The sequence below is a fragment of the Egretta garzetta genome, unplaced genomic scaffold (genome assembly GCF_000687185.1).
Source record: "Egretta garzetta isolate BGI_Z169 unplaced genomic scaffold, ASM68718v1 scaffold135, whole genome shotgun sequence".
NCBI lineage: Eukaryota > Metazoa > Chordata > Aves > Pelecaniformes > Ardeidae > Egretta > Egretta garzetta.
The window spans coordinates 893,998-913,293 of NW_009259594.1; the positions used below are offsets into that span (position 1 = coordinate 893,998).

Sequence of the window (19,296 nt, forward strand, 5' to 3'; positions counted from 1 at the left end):
GAGGGGCGGCCGGTGCCCTCCTCACCCCTGCCCGCAGCGCTGGGAGCCCCAGCCCTCGTGCGCTGGCCCCCGTTCCCGCGCGGTGCTGGTAGTTTGTTGGCCAAGGCGTGAGGCGTCTGATAGCCAGGCAACCTGACAGCATGCAAAGAAGCCGAAGAAGCTGTCAGGCCAAGTACTGGCTAGCATCTTCAGCACGTTATTTGAAATACGTGAGTCCTCCCACATGTGTCCATCTGCTCTCCCATCTTCTGTCTTGGCGTCAGCAAGTCTACCTGTAGAGCTAGGCAGGCTCCCGGAGTTCGGCTCTGAAGAGAGAGCTTCAGTTGTCATCCATTCAGCTCTCAAGCCGGTTCCAGCTGTGAACTGTTCTGCTAGCGGTGCTGGAGGACAAGGTCTCCAGTGAAGGCAGTGGCGGTCAATGACAGTGTTTAGACATGATGAACCTGTCTACTAATTAGAAATCCAAATTCTGCCAAAGACTTGCTGAGGTTTTTCAGAGGCTGCCGAGTTAAATAAGTTTTGTTTCTTGCAGTTTGAAATGAGTCGTAATTTTCTTAGGCCATTAGTAGCACCTTATTCTGTTCGTTTCTGCTGATGCTTTTTTGATAGCCCTGATATTTGAAGGAAAGGGAGAAGGTAAAAGTTCAGTTCTTCTGCATTGCTTCTTTCCCAAGAAAGTGAAACTACTCTGTGTTTTGGTTTTGCTGTGGCCATCTAAAAGACCATTGTGAGGTTTTATGTGTGACTTTCTTTTCTGCTTTGTTGGGTTTTTTTTTCTGTTGTTACTTCTACAGTGCTTTTCAAGATGCTCCATTTTGTCAAAGATGTTTTTACATTTTGTAGTTTATTCCTGTGTTGTGTGGCATTGCTTTCTCTGAGCTATTGCTAGTGTTCCCAGCACAGATTTTTAAAAGTACAACTTTTATCCAATCAGAGATTACCACTGATATGGCTGTAAACACTACTTACTTTCAAAGAATACTTGGGGGTTGTCTTTTTAAACAAGTGAAAGAATTTCTTCCCTTCCTCTTTCATGTAGGTTGTGCCCTTGATTTTGAAAGACCTGAAGGGCCTGTTAGGTGCATCTCCTGGCTGGGTAGCTTTTTTCTGTGTTCAGTGAGATCGTGTATTTGTGGGTTTTGCCTTTTCTTACCTGGGTTTTTCAGTGGCCTCCCTGGCGTCTCAGTTAAAATGAGATTTCACAAAAAATGGTGGAATAGTTTTTGGTGGGGATAAATATATTTTGCTGAATTTATATACTTTGCTGAAAAGCATTAACCAGAGCTATGAAGTTGTTGACAGAAATACATTAAACAACCGTGACTTCCATGTCAGGTGAAAAAGAGTGAAAACCAGTAATTATTGGTGCTTCATCAGTTCTTCATTCTTTTAGGGCTGGTTATTTGGCCTCTTATTAAAACAATAGTGGAAAATCTCCTGTGAATAGTTTGTGAGCAGTTATGGTCCTGTTCACATAGAAAACCATATGTTCTTTTTGTACTTTAATATATATGAAAAAACAGGTTGTAAAGCCCAGTACTTTCTCATATTCCTTGTACTGTATCACATGCTTTCTCTTTTTTCACCCTTGGTTTCGTTTTAAGTTTCTAGTACACTTCCTTGTCTGAGATACAATACAGCACTCGAGAAATAATTATTCAGTTTTAGTAGGACGGTTCCTATCCCTTGTTTTTCCAAAAGGAGTAGAATGCAAAGTGAAAAATGCCAATGGATAAGCACTTTAAAAAAAAAAAAAATAGCCTAAGACTAATCACTCTCCAAGTTTAAACTTTAGGCCTGCTTTTTTAGAGGCAGTGCCTCCATTTTTTCAGTTATATTATACAAGGCTTTGTGTAATTACGGAACAAATGTGAATTTTATTACAAAGCTTTTGCATTTAGAATAAAAGATGGCAAAAAGATACAACAATGAGATAGTGGATGTTTGAGGGAGATAAGCAGTCATTCAAAATCTGTAGCTGCGGAAGGAAGAAGGCAGAAGGCAGCTTTGGTTTTGGTTTGTCTTCAAGATTCAACTGTGGAGAGGAATCTGAGAGGTAACTGAAGGTGAGATTTGGACTGCCCACAGTGGTTGGTGTTGCAGATGGGGCTTTAACCAGGAAGGAAGAAGTACGGTTGCTTAGTTAGGAAAATAGAAGGGTTTTGGAAAGATATGCAGAGCAGGAAGCTATGGGCATGGGATGATTTTGCAACTGCGAGAGCAGTCACAAGCAAGCATGGGGAGCGTCCTGAGGAATGCAAGGCAGAGAGCGCCTTGCCATGAGAGGGTGAGGTCAGGCTGTCAGAGTGGGAGGTGGTGTAGAACACAAAGACAAATCAGTCAGCAACAGCAGTAGCAGCGAATAAACTTGCAATTTAGCCTTTTGATTCCTACGTTGAACTGAAATTTGGGGACCCTGTTGCTTCAGCATATGGGAAGAATGGACGTATTTTGGCCTACGTCAAATTAAGCTGGGACAGCTTGGAGGCAAGTAGTTTTTCTGCTCTCTTTGGTAAGCCAAAAAGACAGTTTTATGCACTCATGTATTCTGATGATGGGCAGTTTTTTGTTGAGTTGCAGTATACTCAAACATCACTGCTTGCCAGTAGCCCAATTAAAGAAGTATCAATGCAGTATAAACAGCTTTTTGTATTTGCATAGGTGTTAAAAATGCAGAAGCCTTGTAGAAAATGCAAAAGTGAAAGTAACAAGCTTACGGAAAGATGGACAATTAAATCTGTCCTGGGTGTGGCTGGGAGAGAGTTAATTTTCTTCCTAGTAGCTGGCATAGCACTGTGTTTGGAGTTAGTATGAGAAGAATGTTGATAACACCCTGATGTTTCAGTTGTTGCCAAGTAGTGCCTAGACTACTCAAGGACTTTTCAGTCCCAGAGCTTCCCCTGCTCTGCCAGGTGCACAAGAAGCTGGGAGGGGGCACAGCCAGGACAGCTGACCCCAACTGGCTCAAGGGCTATTCCAGACCATATGATGTTCATATGATGTCATGTTCACTGGGGGGAGTTGGCTGGGAGATGGTGATTGCTGCTCAGGGACAAGCTGAGCATCGGTCAGCGGGTGGTGAGCAATTGCATTGTGCATCACTTGTTTTGTATACTCTGTATATTCTCTTACTATTAGTAGTAGTATTAGTATTATTTTCCTCTGCTGTTTCATTAAACTGTCTTTATCTCAACGCATGGGTTTTACATATTTTATTTTTTTTTTTTCCCCCCCCCGTTTGTCTCCCCCATCCCACTGAGGGAGGTGGGGAGGAGTGAGCAAGCAGCTGTGTGGTGCTTAGTTGCCTGCTGGGTTAAACCACAGTAGTCCTTTTTGGCACCCAATGTGGGGCTTGAAGTGTTGGGATAATGACAGATCTGACCAGAGCATGTTAAAATGAATTTATGATAAGCATTCATTATATTAGCTTAGGAATTGCTGGTCACAATGTTGACTTGCTGTCAGAGTTGTTGTCCTCGTTCTCAGAGTTGTGCTGTGTAACACCTCACCTGCTCTATGGACTCCCTGTGGTTCTGGTTATCATCTCTGGCAGCTGGATTAAGGTTATCGCTTTGCTGTACTGTGTAATACAGGCTTATGCTATGACAAAATTATTGGTCATGAGATCAGTGTCGTATTTGTGCTCAACGCTGCTGTCACCTCTGTACTTTGGGAGCCATCTATTGGGAATTATTAATAATTATAGTTTTTACCTTTTCGAGGGATGTTCTAACCAGCATGGTCCTATTGCTATGTCTCCTGAATGCAAGACAGGTCTTATTCAGGATTAAACAGCTACTTAAGAATATCATCTGGAGATCTACCCCAAAGCTGGATAGTTACGAGTGGTAGGGTGTGTGGGATAGTATGGGCAAATGTCTAGGATGGTGGGCACCTCCATGGCCTGGCACATCAGACCCACAGGAGTATAAAGCTCTAATGGACAATGGTGCACAGTGTACCCCAATGGCATCAAGCCATACAGGGACAGAACCCATCTGGATTTCTGGAGTGACAGGGGGATCCTGACAGCTAGCTGTATTGGAGGCCAAAGCGAGCCTAACGGTGAATGAGTGGCAAAAGGCCCCCATTGTGACTGGCCCTGAGGTTCCATGTGTCCTTGGCATAGGCTACCTCAGGAGAAGGTATTTCAAAGACCCAAAAGGGTATCGGTAAGCTTTTGGTATGGCTGCCTTGGAGGCAGAGGAAATTAAGCAGCTGTCTACCTTGCCTGGTCTCTCGAAGGACCCTTCTGTTGTGGGGTTGCAGAGGGTTGAAGAACCACAGATGCCAGTTGCTACCACCGCAGTGCACTGGCAGCAATATCGCACCAACCGACACTCCCCGATTCCCATCCATGAGCTGACTTGTTGACTGGAGAACCAAGGGGTGATCAGCGAGACTCGCTCACCCTTTAACAGTCCCATATGGCCAGCGCAAAAGTCTAACGGAGAGTGGAGATTGACAGTAGACTATCATGGCCTGAATGAAGTTACACCACCACTGAGTGCCGGACATGCTAGAACTTCAATACGAACTGGAGTTAAAGGCAGCCAAGTGCTGTGCCACAACTGATACCGCTAATGTTTTTTTTTTTTTCTCAGTCCCTTTGGCAGTGGAGCGCAGGCCACAGTTTGCTTTCACTTGGAGGGGTGTCCAGTACACCTGGAATTGACTGCCCCAGGGGTGCAAATGCAACCCTACCATTTGCCATGGACTGATCCAGACTGCACTGGAACAGGGTAAGGCTCTGGAACACCTGCAATACACTGATGACATTACTGCATGGGGCAATACAGCAGAAGCTGGTTTTGAGAAAGGGAAGAAAATAGTCCAAATCCTTCTGAAGGCCGGTTTTGCCATAAAACAAGGTAAGGTCAAGGGACCTGTGCAGGAGATCCAGGTTTTAGGAATAAAATGGCAAGATGGACGTCATCAAATTCCAATGGATGCGATCAACAAAATAACAGCTATGTCTCCACCAACTAGCAAAAAGGAAACACAAGATTTCTTGGGTGTTGTGTTTTCAGAGAATGCATATTCCAAATTGCAGCCTGGTCATGAGCCCGGTCTACCAACTGACCCAGAAGAAAAATAATTTTAAATGGTGCCCTGAGCAACGACAAGCCTTTGAACAAATTAAACAGGAGATAGTTCATGCAGTCTGCCCTTAGGCCAGTCCGGGCAGGGCAAGATGTAAAAAATGTGCATATGAAGGGGTTCGAGCTGCTTTGGAAGTGGTTGGTACTGAAGCACAGCTCCTAGCACCCCAACTGCTGGTGCTGGGCAGGATGTTCAAAGGGAGAGTCCCCTGTACACATCATGCAGCTGATGCTACGTGGAGTAAGTGGGTCATGCTGATCACATAACGGGATCAAATAGGAAACCGCAGTTGCCCAGGAATCTTGGAAGTGATCATGGACTGGCCAGAAGGCAAAGATTTTGGAATATCGCCAGAGGAGGAGGGGGCGTGTGCTGAAGAGGCCCCACTGTAATAAACTGCCAGGAAATGAGAAGCAATATGCCCTGTTCACTGATGGGTCCTCCGATGCTTTCCCACAAGATGGCAGGTGGAAGGCTGCTCTATGGAGTCCAATACGACAAGTCGCATAAACTGCCAAAGGAGAAGGTGAATCGAGTCAGTTTGCAGCGGTAAAAGCCATCCAGCTGGCTTTAGATATTGCTGGATGAGAAAAATGGCTGGTACTTTATCTCCATACTGACTTATGGATGGTAGCAAATGCCCTGCGGCTGCAGCAATGGAAGCAGAGCAACTGGCAGCACAGAGGCAAACCCATCTGGGCTGCTGCATTGTGGCAAGATACTGCTGCCCAGGTAGAGAACCTGGGTTGTAAAAGTACATCACATGGATGTTCGCGTACCAAAGAGGCCACTGAAGAACATCAGAACAACCAGCAGGTGGATCAGGCTGCTAAGACTGAAGTGGCTCAGGTGGATCTGGACTGGCAACATGGGGTCAATTACTTATAGCTCGGTGGGCCCATGACACTTCAGGCCATCAAGGAAGAGATGCGACATACAGATGGGCTCATGATCAAGGGGTGGTCTTGGCCATGGACACTATTGCACAGGTTATCCGTGAATGTGAAACATGCACTGTGATCAAGCAAGCCAAGCGGTTAAAGCCTCTCTGGTATGGAGGACTGTGGCTGGAATATAAATGTGGAGCAGCCTGGCAGGTGATTGTATTGCACTCCCACAGACCCACCAAGAGAAACGCCACGTGCTTACAATGGTGGAAGTGATCACCGGATGGCTGAAAACATACACTGTGCCCCATGACACCTCCCAGAACACTCTCCTGGGCCTTGAAAAGCAAGTCCTGTGGTGACATGGTGCCCCAGAAAGAATTGAGTCAGACAACAGAACTCATTTCTGAAACAACCTCATAGACACCTGGGCCAAAGAGCATGGCATTGAGTGGGTATATTACATCCCCTACCACACACCAGCCTCCGGCAAAATTGAATGATACAATGGACTGTTAAAGGCTACGCTGAGAGCAATGGGTGCTGGGATGTTCAAACATTGGGGTACACATTTAGCAAAAGCCACCTGGTTAGTCAACACTAGGGGATCTGCCGGTCGGTCTGGCCCTGCCCCATCAAACCTCTTACATACTGTGGAGGGGAATAAAGTCCCTGTAGTGCACATAAAAAATATGCCGAAGAAGGCAGTCTGGGTTATTCCTGCCTTGTGCAAAGGCAAACCCATTCATGGGATTGCTTTTGCTCAAGGACCTGGGTGCACTTGGTGGGTGATGTGGAAGGATGGGGAAGTCCAATGTGTACCTCAAGGCAATTTGATTTTGGGTGAAAATAGCCAGTGAACTGAAATTATACTAATTGCTGTATAATACTATATGTCATCACTTTTATGATTGCTATATGTCATATCAACAGTATTACAGTAAGAATCGCCCAGATTAATGAAGAACTAATTTTGACAAAACCAAGCAAGTGCAGCAGGGATGGAACCAGAACTGGCTTCAGCGTGCAACAATCCAGCACCACACCCCATCCCTCCTGCCCTGAAAGACTGTTACAACAGTTGGAGCCCAAAGTCGTGGACTAAATTAACCCAACAGGCATTTGAGAGGGGTGGCCCATAGACTAAGGGAATGATATCTGTGTGTCTATGTCAAAAGACGGGGAAAGTGGTGGTGATGAATTGGAATGTATTGGAAAGGGTAACACCTGGGCATGACGTAAATGCTATAGGATAAGGGGTGGATACCCAGTTATCCCAATTAAATATTGCACTCGTGTATTCTGATGACAGGCAGCTTTTTGTTGAGTTACAGTATACTCAAACATCACCGCTTGCCAGTAGCCCAATTAAAGAAGTATCAGTGCAGTATAAACAGGTTTTTGTAATTGACTAGGTGCTAAAAATGCAGAAGCCTTGTAGAAAATGCAAAAGTGAAAGTAACAAGCTTACGGAAAGATTGAAAACTAAATCCAAGTGTAGTTTGAACAAGTGAGCAGTGGCATGGGTGGTTCTGGCCTGAACTTCAAAAACAGTTGTTGAGTCTGTGAAAGCAGAGTCATGTATGCATGCTTGAATACTTTAGCTTAGAATCTAGAAAAAGCAAGTTTTGCCTTTGTAATCACTGTTACATGGACAGTAACAATAATAGCTTTGTTTTGGCAGGCACAGAAAGGTTGCAAAAGATGGAAGATCTTAAACAAATCTGTATTACTTTTGCTTTCTCACACCAATATCTTGTTGGAACTTGAAGAGAAACTTCCAAAACAGGCATAAGTATAGCCTTGAAGACATTAGTAAACTTCCTTGCTACATGGGAAAAGATGAAGGTAGCAAATTCATATTCTTGATGTATTTTAATGTTCAAATTGTACTTTACTGAGACAATCTGCCCATTTTTAGATGTGACATTCTCTCACAGAGAAACACCTTGGTGTTCTCACATCCTACTTATTCTTGCCAGGGAAAATACCTCTGATTTAAAGCTATTAATAATCTTATTGTGTATGTGTAAAAATAAGATGGTTGTAGACTGCTGTTTGTTAGAAGCCAGAAGATGCCCGTTATGTGCACTGGGAGGGGTGCCACTGACGTGTATTTTCGTCTGGCAATAGTGCAGGTAGGAATTTGCATCCCAGCCTGGCAACAGCTGTGTGAAAAAAGCAACAAACAATGGTGCACAAAGGGGTTTGGGCAACAGGAAGAAAGTTGCAGGATTAGTTGAACTTTACAACTTGCAGATAGAACTTTGTGGTTAGACTTTATTGCAACTAATAATGGATTGAAGAGGGTTTGGTCACTGATGGTATTGGTCAGGCCAGTTGCTTACCCCTATAACACCTAAAAAAAAAATTATGGTAGGAGTTACCAGCTCAAAATGTTGACAGTGGAGATGGGGGAGGTGGTTAACACTATCATATAAGGTACTGGTGAGGTCTCATCTAGAATACTGGATGCAGGTGAGGTCATTCCCATTTAAGAAAGCTTAGTTTAAGCTGGAAGGGTGGTTAAGATTTACAGGATGATAAAGGGAACAGTTTGAGTGAGGAAGCTGACAGGTTGGCTTCATTAGCCAAGCTGAGTGAAGGCTAGAAGGTGATGAGGAGGATGATACTTTCTCTGATCTAGCAGAAATAAGAGCTGCTGGCATTGGAAAAAAAAACCAAACCAAAAAAAAAACCACTCTGTAGAAATAAATTACAGCATTTTAATTTTATCAATACTCACTGTACGGGCATTTAGGTATTGTTCTTTTAAAAAGATAAAGTTATTGTTTTTCTCTTTAGAAACCAGACCATTACAGAGTTCTTCAAACCAGTTTTAAAGCAAGGTAAATATATTTTTAAAAAAAAAAAATAAATTGAAAGTATTCATGAGTTTTAATTATATAAGTGTGCAGAAGTATAGTCCAATCTCATTCCAAACTGGAGCAGCAATATAAGGAGTATAGCTTACTAGATATGTCAAAATGATCATGTTTGAATTTTTTTCTAATAATATAGCTGAAAATGTTAATTTCCTATTAGAATTCATTTCTTTAAATAGTGATGTAATTATTATTTCAAGTTACTGTCTCACACTTAAGTTGGATTGTTTATAACAACTGAAGCTGTAACATGTATCATGCAGTTGTTTTGTATGAAATAAATTGCATGGCACTAGCAAAACTAAATGATTAAACAAATTAATTTTGAATTGCGTGAGAGAGAAGATATCAAGTAATACAGTCAAATTAGATGGTTTTTTCCAATACTGTGATTGTGAATAATTTGTCTTTTCTTTTCTCTCTTAGACCTTGGCCATAAAGACAGAGGAAATGTAAGAGATGCAGGAATCGGACTGTCAGTTCTATGCACAGAACGTTTTGAAAAGAAAATATCTTCTCCAAAGAAGGTCAGAAGAAAAAATATGCCAGACCAAACACCAAACACAAGTCCTGTAATAGATGCCTTTCGGAGAGGAATTAAGAAGAAAAAGGACAACGTAAACATTTTAGAGAATGGCAGAGCGTGTAAGGCACTGGGTTCGTTGTATCCAAAAGTTGTGATTCAGAAACTCCTTATTACTGCAGGGTCTCGTAGCTGTTTCTTGGCCAAAAAGAACAAAATTTCCAAGTCAGAACAGGAAAGAAATGAGAAGTGTCTGGATGTAACAAAAGCACCATTATCTTGTGGAAATAGTTGGGAACAGAAAACTGACTGTATGGATCTAGAGGACACTAGTTCAGACTCTGATAAATGGGTTTCATCATCAGAAGCTGATACTCAAAAAGCCTGTGCTAGAAATAATGGCACTGTGAACAACGCATCTCTGTGCCGAAACCCAGGGCTTCCCACGGAATTGTGCTGCTCTCCAACTGACTCTGAACTTAGGTTGCCACTGGAAGCTCTCTGCAGAGAGGGGAAGCGAAATAAACACCGAGTGAAACAATCTAAGCCACATCCTGTAAAGCCATTCTCAGGAACAAGTCTATCACATCAGGTGTGTTTAAAAGGGATGTTAAAGGTGGAAATCAGCGACTCATTATGTGTTCAGTTTTTTGTTGTGGTGGGTTTTTTTTTTCTTTTTCAGTGTAGGATGAGATTCTTGGTGCTGCCTTTTTCAGATGTGATGAAGTTTATGCTCTTTTGCTATTCCTTTGTAAACCTTAGGTCATGCTTGGGTAAGCCAATTCTTAACTATTTTACAGTAAATGAGAAATCCTCATTTAAAAGCAGGGGGAATATTCTGGGTTAGATGCAAGCATGAAAATACAAGGGAAATCATAACTTTAAATTATCTTTTGTAGAGAAAAAGTCTTTATTATCTTAAGTGTCTTATAATCTTATGCGTTCTTACACTATAGCGTAAGGAATGGCCTGGTAAATTTCTGCTAGTTAGAAGTTGCAGTTAATAGTGGTTCAAGATTTATGCACTTAAGCCACAGTGGAAGTGGTCCTATTAAGTATCTGGGGTATTTCATTACAGGTTGAATTGTGTTCACTTTTTTTACCAACCAAGAAAACCCTTCAAAAGGTTGCCTGCCCGTTTCTTGCAAGGAAGATCATTATGTGTGCCTCCATAATGTGCTATGAATGGAAGAAAAAAGATTTTTTTTAGCTTGTATTTCCTTCTCTCCTTGGCACCTTTCCCTCTGTATATGCTTCTCTATGCTTTCTGTCATTTTGTTATTTAAGTTCCTAATGACTTGTTTGAGGAAAGCCATCAGGGCTATGTTGCCGTATAGCCCAGGGACACAAGGGCTAATGGCCCTGAAAGTGGAGAGATTTAGAACCGCAGGCCACTCTGAAGAAAAGATAAAAAATTCAGGTTGTGGAGAGTCATTTTTTTGAGATCTTTGCAGCTGGGTTTTAAGTTTGTCTTGAAATGAAATATATTACCATATTTCTGGGGGTATGTGGAACTAATTCTGTGCTAGATTCAACACTTGGCTTAAGACGTCAACATCTTGGTTCTAAAAAGTATGCAATTAACTTTTTTATTTTCTCCATCTTTATTTTTAGGGAAATGGATGTCCTTTGAGAAAAATACCACATTCTGGTTCAAGGGAAACTGCCTCAGGTAGAAGCAGTGCTGATAATATGGAATTAATTAAACAATCGGGTTCATCACTTGGTGTCTCTTTTTAATGGCTTTTTTTTTTCTTGAAGTTATGTTTTTCTGTTTTCTCTCAAAAAAAATTACTGCTGCATAGTCAAGGTTATTTCTAATATATGGCACGCTTGAAGAGGTTCAAAAGTAATTTGGGATTTTAGTGAAAAACAGATTGTTTGTAATATAATTAGAAGTCACGATATTTCTTTGTCTTAAACCCTAAATCCCTGATTATTTTTATGGTTTCTCTTGTATTTTGGAAAATCCACATTCACTGAGATGGTTAACAAATTTTGCCTTTCAGCTTAATGCAAAAAGAACATTCTTACTCAACCAAACACTAAAGTTTAGCTGGCATTCTTGTTGCTTTTTGTCCCTTTGAACCACATAATTTTGTTCTACAGCAGGTAGAACTGAATATAAAAAGCTCACATGAATGGAAGCTTGAGCTAGGTCAGTAGGATGATTTTTAAAAAAAAGAAAAAAAAGCAGGGAGGAGGAAACCCAAAACAAGGAGAGTATTCCCACGTTGTGGGTCCATGGCTGTGTAAACCTCTCAGACTCTCTGCTGCTATGGTTTGTTTTCTGCCTGCGCTAGTGGTGCGAGGAGCTGATCTGGCTGAAAATTGTCAAGCCACATCCGCTCCATGAATGAAGTAGCTTGCCATGAAGTGTCCAGGTGGTGGTGTCAGATAAAGGCAGGAAGCAGAAAAGCATAGTGAGGAAGGTGGCTCCGGTGCCATAGAACCACAGCCTGAAAACAGATTTCTTCATATTCTGAATGCTTTTTCATAAGCACTGTTAAAATTATTGCACTATTTCCAAAATCCTTTTCATAATGTTCATTATTTACAACCATTATATGCAATTACAGAAGCTTTCTTCCAGTCCCATACCTCAGCTGGGCTGTTGTCTGTTCACAAAGACTGATTGATTCTAGTGTATAGAAACAGAGTTCTACGGTGGCTCCTGAGCTGCTTTAAAATAAAAGGATTTTATTTCATTTCCAAGTTAATTACGGTAATAACGTTACAGTACAATATCAGCAAAATCTTAATTGTGGTTCACTGTATTGAAGCAGAATGGAAGTATTGTAGTTTCTGATAAAAATTTCAGTCGTAGGTTGACTTAGAAAGAGAAACTAGTTTTTTAAAGAGTAAGCTATTACAGTTATGACTTTTTATTATTACAATTTTTTTTTAAACATGACAACAGTGGTTTACTTTTTTCTTAATTCATAGATGACCCATCTCAACCAAAGCCAAAGAAGGTTTCAAAACATGAGGCATCTTCTCCAAATGCACTGAGAATGTCATCGGAGATGGCTGCTGGTATGTGGAAGAGCCAGTCTGTTCCTTCACACTGCCTTAGATTTAAGATGTCTTCTGCGCGATCCAAACAAATAGACCTTCCTGGGAAAAGAAAACATGCTGCCATGAGTGTGGATGCAGACAGTTCAAATCAATCTGAATTATCAAGTTTGAATGACCCTGCTTTTAGTAGGTCATCTGTAAAATGCAAAAATAAGAGGTCTGACTTTGTAAAAAATATCCTTTTAAAATCTAATTGTGGTGATGTTCTACAATTAATGGAGGCTGCTGCTCTGCCTAGACATGATTCTACTGTTCCAGAGGAATACCTCAACTCAAGCAATGAAAATGAGAACAATAATTGCTCCTCTGTAGGTTTGTCATCTTCATATTCTGCACACAGTCCTGGTAAAAATAACCACATTTCTGTTGTAGATACCAAAGAGAATCAATTGCAGGCGGCTAACTCACGCTTTTTCTTGGAAAAGTCGCTTCATTTTTCTCAGGAAAAAAGTACTGTGTTGCCTTCTCTCCACCACTTAACACAAGCAAAAGGTGTGGATTCTCATCTCCAGAATGCTGGCTTATCTCAGGTATTGGATGCTACGAAGGAGCAAGATGGGAAAAGACCAGAAAGACATGCGCACAATAAAGCTTACAGTATTCAATCCAGCAACGGTTTTTCAAAAACAAAAGACAAGACTTCAGAAAACACATCTGATTCTTGTTCAGTGGAAGGTTCTGGGAAACCTGCGCCCTCAGAAGAGACTGGTAAAAGTGGTCCCTGTTCAATGACTTTTAAAGAAGGGTGCATAGACAGCAGCCATATGTCTTCACAAGTCTCAGGCGAGTTACAAGTTAAAAGCACCTGTGCAGACAAGTCCAAGTTGAATGGAAAAGCAAAAAACAGCTTTGATAGTGAAGATGAGAGTTTGGAATGCAGTCTAGCTGATGATGACAATGATGATGAAGAAGTGTTCGTGCCACTGCAAGAAATTCTGTCTTCAAGTCCCAAGCCACAGGCAGGAACCCTGGAAGAATCTTGTCTTGACAGTTTTACTCAGGATACCGTGACTCCATTACTGAAGCTTCATGTAAGTGGATAAAAACAAAAAAAGTATTGCATCAACTTTGTTATATTATATTTTTTCCTTTATTCATAATGCATGAAAACTCAGTTATTTCCCTGCAGAACTGGTCACTCAGCTTACTTAAAGGTCCTATGCTGTACAGTGCAATGTAGTCAGAGAAAGGGTGCTTGTTACTTTGCTTGCTCTTGGAATGGCTGAAGGATGGTTTGTGCAGCCAGATTTTGCATTAGCTGTATGCCTTTCGGTGTTTTTTTTAGGAGCTCTGTTTTTGCTTTTTCCCCCCTAAAGAAAAAGGCAGGAGGTTACATTTAGAAGATGTGTGGGATCTAATGTTTTCATTTTCCTGATCAGGTAAGATTTTTATGACTTGAAGTTAGCTAGAGGAAATGGATCTATCTGAGAGATCTGTGTGCTGGACTCCAGTCATATATTCTTGTCGTGGTCTGTGATTGTCAGAAATCTGTGTACGAGTTCTTGATATGTAAGTGTGATGTTTTCTCTGAGGCTGAATTTCATGGAGATTGGAAGTATTTTAGAATGGATTTCAAAAAGCTTAATGACTTCTCGCAAGGGATGGATGAAGAAGTGTTGGAATCCTAGTTTACAGGATATTATGGTAGATTGATCTGTGTTTTTAAAAGCTAGCCTATTTGTTCAATGACAGCTTGTCAAATAAGTTGTGATTTTGAAGTTTTATTGTAAAATAATGGTTTAACTGGAAAGATCCCACAGTAAGACTTGGTGTGGCATGAGCAGCTGACCTCAGATGACCAAAGGGATCTGTTCCATGCCACATAGTGTTGTGTTCAGCAATAAAAACCAAGCAGGGGGAGCTGGTCTGGCATGTAGCCATTCCTCGGAGTCTAGCTGGGCATCCTGCTTGTGGGAGGTGCTGAGTGATTGCCTTTGCATCACTTTTCCTTCTCCCTCTCCCTCTCCCTTCCTTTACTTATTAAACTGTCTTTGTCTCAACCCATGAGTTTCCCTGGTTTTGCTCTTCTTGCTCCCTCCCTCCCTTGCACCACTTGGGGAAATGAACAAGCTGCGTGGTGCTTAGCTGCTGGCTGGGGTCAAGCCACTGCAATCTTTTTGCAGTAGAAAACAAACCTGCTGTTAGCAGAATACCTGCATAAATACTCTCGTACTTGTCTTCTCCTGTTTTTAAATCTCCGAAATGGTTTATTTGTTAATTGAGTTTTTCTTAGAGTGTCTCTTCAGGCAGATATTGACCAGCCATAATTATTTTATCTCTCCTTATCCTTTAATTGTGCAAGCATGTTATAGATCAGACTTTTGTGGTTATGTGTGTATTGCACAATCTCAACCACTAATTAAATAGACATGTTGGTTAAGACTGATAAACAGATGTGGCCTAGATCAAATGTTTGTGGAACATGAATGTGACTGCAACATTCGGCCTGTGCTGTTTCTGCATAATTAATGGCCAAGTAAGATAAAACAGTTAAGAACTATCCCAAAATTTCCATCACCGTGGTTTTTGCATGTAATAGCATTCTTCTCTTACCTTCTATGAAGGGGCATATGTGCACATTGGAATAAAGTCTCGATTCCTCTGTTCAAAAGTTGTTTAGGCATATTAACCAGATAGAAAATAAGGTAAGAGGTCTTCAGCTTTCTGACAAGATTTCCCACACAAAGACGTGCTGCTTGATACATTTGAAAGATAGCGCTGTATACTATAAGTTAATGCTGTATTAACTGGCTTTTTTATTAGGAGGCGGATGCTAACTTCTTTAACTAACTACTTGTACCTTTGGATAACAGAAAATCCCCAACAAGAGGATATGCTCCTACTGAATTGTGTTCTTCTAAAATTACAAAGCTTCTTCCTATGAGCTCCTTCACTCAGGAGGAGTAAAGGCTTGTAAGAGGCTTGCAATTTAAGAAGGTGGTGTCAGAAGGGCACTGATTGTCCAAACAACTGAATCGTGGCCGGAAAAGATTTCAGATCTATGTTGTCTGCTACTAGCTGAATAAAACACTGGCTGCTGAAAAACAAATTAATTTTGCTAGGGGTTAAGACTTTCTTTGCATGTTGTTTTGTTTTTAAATTCCATTTATTAGCTTCTTAATTTGGGTTTGTATTAGGATTTTGATTGGAAGCTTTGTTTTGTCTGATGATTTTGGACGCGATCGAGCAAACACTGGTGCTTTGCCCTCAAGGGACTCCTGAAAGTAACAAAGAGTAAAATTATTTTTGGAATTTCTTGTCTCATGCGCTAGAATGGGCATTCCCAAGGTCTCAGTGGATGATAATGATAAAGTAAGCTGTGAGGTAAAAGGCTTCTGATGCTAATGCTCTTTGTGAAGGTTAGCTGGAGGTCAGCCCCAGGGAGAGAGGCAGAGACTTGCTTTGCTCTTCAGATCCATTGTGAAGCACAGTTATTTCTAATTTTATCACTGAGAGAGATTTGACCATTATATAAAACTGTCAAGGGACTGAGAGAACTGTTAATCATCCGTTTTTTTTGGGGTCTCCTTTAAGTTTTTATCTTCAGGTAAAATATCATTAAAATTGGAAGAGGTTTCTACTTTGATTATGTTTGTCGTCTAGCTGAATGAATTGATAGTTTGTGGGATTTTTAAAAAATTCTTACTATTTCATTTACAGCTTTCTAAGCCTCCTGTTGTTAGCCAGGTGTCATATGTGAACAGCTTAGAACACCTCTTGAAGGAGAAAGAAGACTCTAAAAGGTTTGTTTCTTAAAGCTGCTTTGAAAAATTGGAGAAGGAGTTGTAGAAGCTTAGATTTACCTTGTCTCTCCGAAACTGATGGACTTTGGGTAGCAACAAGCTAAGCCTTGCCTGCTGGTGCCACCAACATACATCTGATGGGACCTACTGTGAAAGATGCATGACAGGCTCCTACCAAGCAGTAAGGAGTGATTTGTGATACATTTGTCTATTCCTCAAGAACCAGGCTAAATTTACTGATGCCTTCATTGTAGGTCACTGAGCCAGCTACCAGCTGCTGGTCCGGCATGAAATAAAAGTATTTATATAGACTGACTGTACTAGTTTCTTCAAAGGCATTTGTAGCTCAGTTTTGGTTTCCAAACCTGTGTATCTGAGTAGTTACACAATTCAGTGAACAGAACTAATGAGTGTTTTTTGCAAGAGATCTTTTGGGCAGAAAGTGTCATGTGGTGTATGTACTAATGGCAAGTGGTGGTGATGGGTATGCATGTGGGATTAACTGTTTTTATTAAAGAATCTGACCCTAGTAAGTATGGGCTGATTGACTATAGAGTGGTGAATACTCTTATAACTAATGCTATTTAACAAATAAAGTACTAGTATGATGTTAAAAAAAAATTTTAAAAAATCATCTAGAAGACTGAAAGTTTTGTGCAATTACAAAAAAATCTGTCAGAAGTTGGTTGAGTGTATTCCTCTCTGACAAACCAGCAATTGATTATGCTATTGGAAATTCATTACGCTTTGGGAAACATCCACCTTGTATCTTGGAATAGCAAAATGCTTGGGTTTTGCACAGCATCTTGCAACGTCTCACGTGCTTTTGCTGTGTGTAATTGGCTACTGACTTCTGGGTTCACACTCAGAGCTTAAATTTTGTTATCTTCTGTTGTAAATACTAAATGGAGATGATATGTTCTGCTGCTACTGTTATTTCAGGGTAGATGAACTAGAAAAACGGTTACAGGAAGACATACAAGGAAGGGAAACTGATTCTTCAGATGAAGATGACGCTGAGAATGCCAGTGGAGATGAAGATCTCTCAGAAGAGCACAGGTCCTTCCAACTCCAAAACCAATTATATTTAGTTCTTCACTTTTCTAGTCTTTTTTTTCTCATGTGTCTCTTTCCATCAGTAGTTGTTAATATGTTTAATGTGAGCAATTTTTATCATCTTTCGGGGCTGGGTGGATTTTCTTGAACATTAATGTATTTTAACGATTCAGCTTTCACATAAGGCTGATGTGTTCATCTGAAAATAACTGTCTCGACCAGAAAATAGCCTCTCTGTGTTAAAATTCATAAAATCTGTTTTGAATTTTACAGGGCATTTTTAAAGAGATTTTCAGTAATAGCTCATGCCATACCTGACTACCACCCTGGAGAAGATATATTTGATTTATCAACCTCTGGGAAAATCTTCAATCAACATAACCTTGACTTCAGGAATTTTCATTTCATCCCTCAAAATCCTATAGAAAAGCTCCTTATTAGGTAAGAATATCCTTTTGGCTCTGTGTTTACATGTAAGATTTTCTTCAGTCTTAGCAGTTCTTAAGACGAAATAGTATCTTTGCATGCAAATAAGCTCTGTGTTACTAAGTAGGCCAGACTGACTTCCAGTTCCCTGGAACTCTCCTTTCCAGGTTAGCTTTACAGAACAATGAATTGTTACTTGAAGATTCCTTCTTTCCTCCACTGGAATTCTTGAAAAAAACACCTTAAGTGAGACACTAGAAAAAAAAAAAGTTGTTGTGGCCACTTCCATATTTTTACTGTGTTGGGCTATCGTTGATAATCTGACTGGTTTGTGGAAGATAAATGCCGAAGTGAAATGTTACAATGACCAAAAGCTTAACTGTCCCAAGACAAAAAGAGGTCCTGTGTGGTGAACGGATTTGTGACCTACTAATGTTGCATTATGTCTGCAGAAAGACGTGGGCCTGAGACTTAGGGCTTACTGAGGATTGCAGAAAGCCACGATTTCTGACATCCGTTAGATTCAGTCACGGAGCTAGCAGCATGTCTCTGTGTATAAACACAACTCTTCTGTAACTCATAGGGATTTTTATTCTATATTTATGAGGCTGTCAGGCTACAAATAGTTGGAGAAATTCTTGCTTAACACCACAAGTGCAAATCCTGAAAAATTCTGGTTATTTCAGTTGGTATTTTATTCCAAACTTGCATCAGTGAAACTGAGAGAATTCATTTAATCTTGAAGGATTTTATATGCATGTGTATGTGCTATTATGGGTGTGAAGGAGGAGGGTGGCTTCTCCTCATCTCTTGAGGAAGCGATGTTTGTGATATACTCCTTTGGCTTCAGGCCTCTTTATTAATATGTTTTGAAGATCACAAGGATATAAGCTTCAAAAGTATCTTGTAAGTCGGTGACTGGAGGAATGAGAATTAAATGAATCATGCCTTGCAGAAGGTAATTATGGCTTAATTGCTTATCCATTCTGCCCAGCTGGCACATACTGGCTCTCTGGTTGGTACGTGGATGTCTTCCTAGCCACTTGCTCGGACAGGAAGAGGGTATATAGAGAAGCAAGGACAGGGATCTCTCAACAGAGCTATCTGTTTTAGTAGATACTGAGAATAGAGGAGGCTAAAGGAAGGGTATGTGTGTGTCCTGGTTTTGGCTGGAATAGCGTTAATTTTCTTCCTAGTAGCTGGCATAGCTGTGTTTTGGAGTTAGTATGAGAAGAATGTTGATAACACCCTGATGTTTCAGTTGCTGCCAAGTAGTGCCTAGACTACTCAAGGACTTTTCAGCTTCCCCAGCTCTGCCAGGTGCACAAGAAGCTGGGGGGGGGGACACAGCCAGGACAGCTGACCCCAACTGGCCCAAGGGCTATTCCAGACCATATGATGTCATGCTCAGTGTATAAACTGGGGGGAGTTGGCTAGGAGATGGCGCCTGCTGCTCAGGGACAAGCTGGGCATCGGTCAGCGGGTGGTGAGCAATTGCACTGTGCATCACTTGATTTGTATATTCTGTATATTCTCCTACTATTAGTAGTAGTATTAGTATTCTTTTCCTCTGCTGTTTCATTAAACTGTCAGTG

The 19,296-nt window shown here is 41.0% G+C and overlaps 1 protein-coding gene across 3 annotated transcripts in view; it reads left to right on the forward strand.

Annotated features, from left to right (window-relative positions):
- Window positions 1–57: 57 nt before the first annotated feature.
- Window positions 58–19,296, forward strand: part of SLF2 (SMC5-SMC6 complex localization factor 2) — a 34,527-nt gene continuing 15,288 nt past the window's right edge. For 2 of the 3 annotated variants that reach the window (XM_035893655.1, XM_035893654.1), the window contains exons 1-8: window positions 4,630–4,742; window positions 8,796–8,839; window positions 9,302–9,990; window positions 11,013–11,070; window positions 12,345–13,507; window positions 16,137–16,219; window positions 17,162–17,278; window positions 17,549–17,716. In XM_035893655.1, the coding sequence (XP_035749548.1) occupies window positions 4,693–4,742; window positions 8,796–8,839; window positions 9,302–9,990; window positions 11,013–11,070; window positions 12,345–13,507; window positions 16,137–16,219; window positions 17,162–17,278; window positions 17,549–17,716 (2,372 nt within the window). In that variant the 5' untranslated portion in view covers window positions 4,630–4,692. Of the gene's footprint in view, window positions 210–4,629; window positions 4,743–8,795; window positions 8,840–9,301; window positions 9,991–11,012; window positions 11,071–12,344; window positions 13,508–16,136; window positions 16,220–17,161; window positions 17,279–17,548; window positions 17,717–19,296 lie in introns of those variants that run through there. The other variant, XM_035893656.1, reaches the window with a different exon arrangement.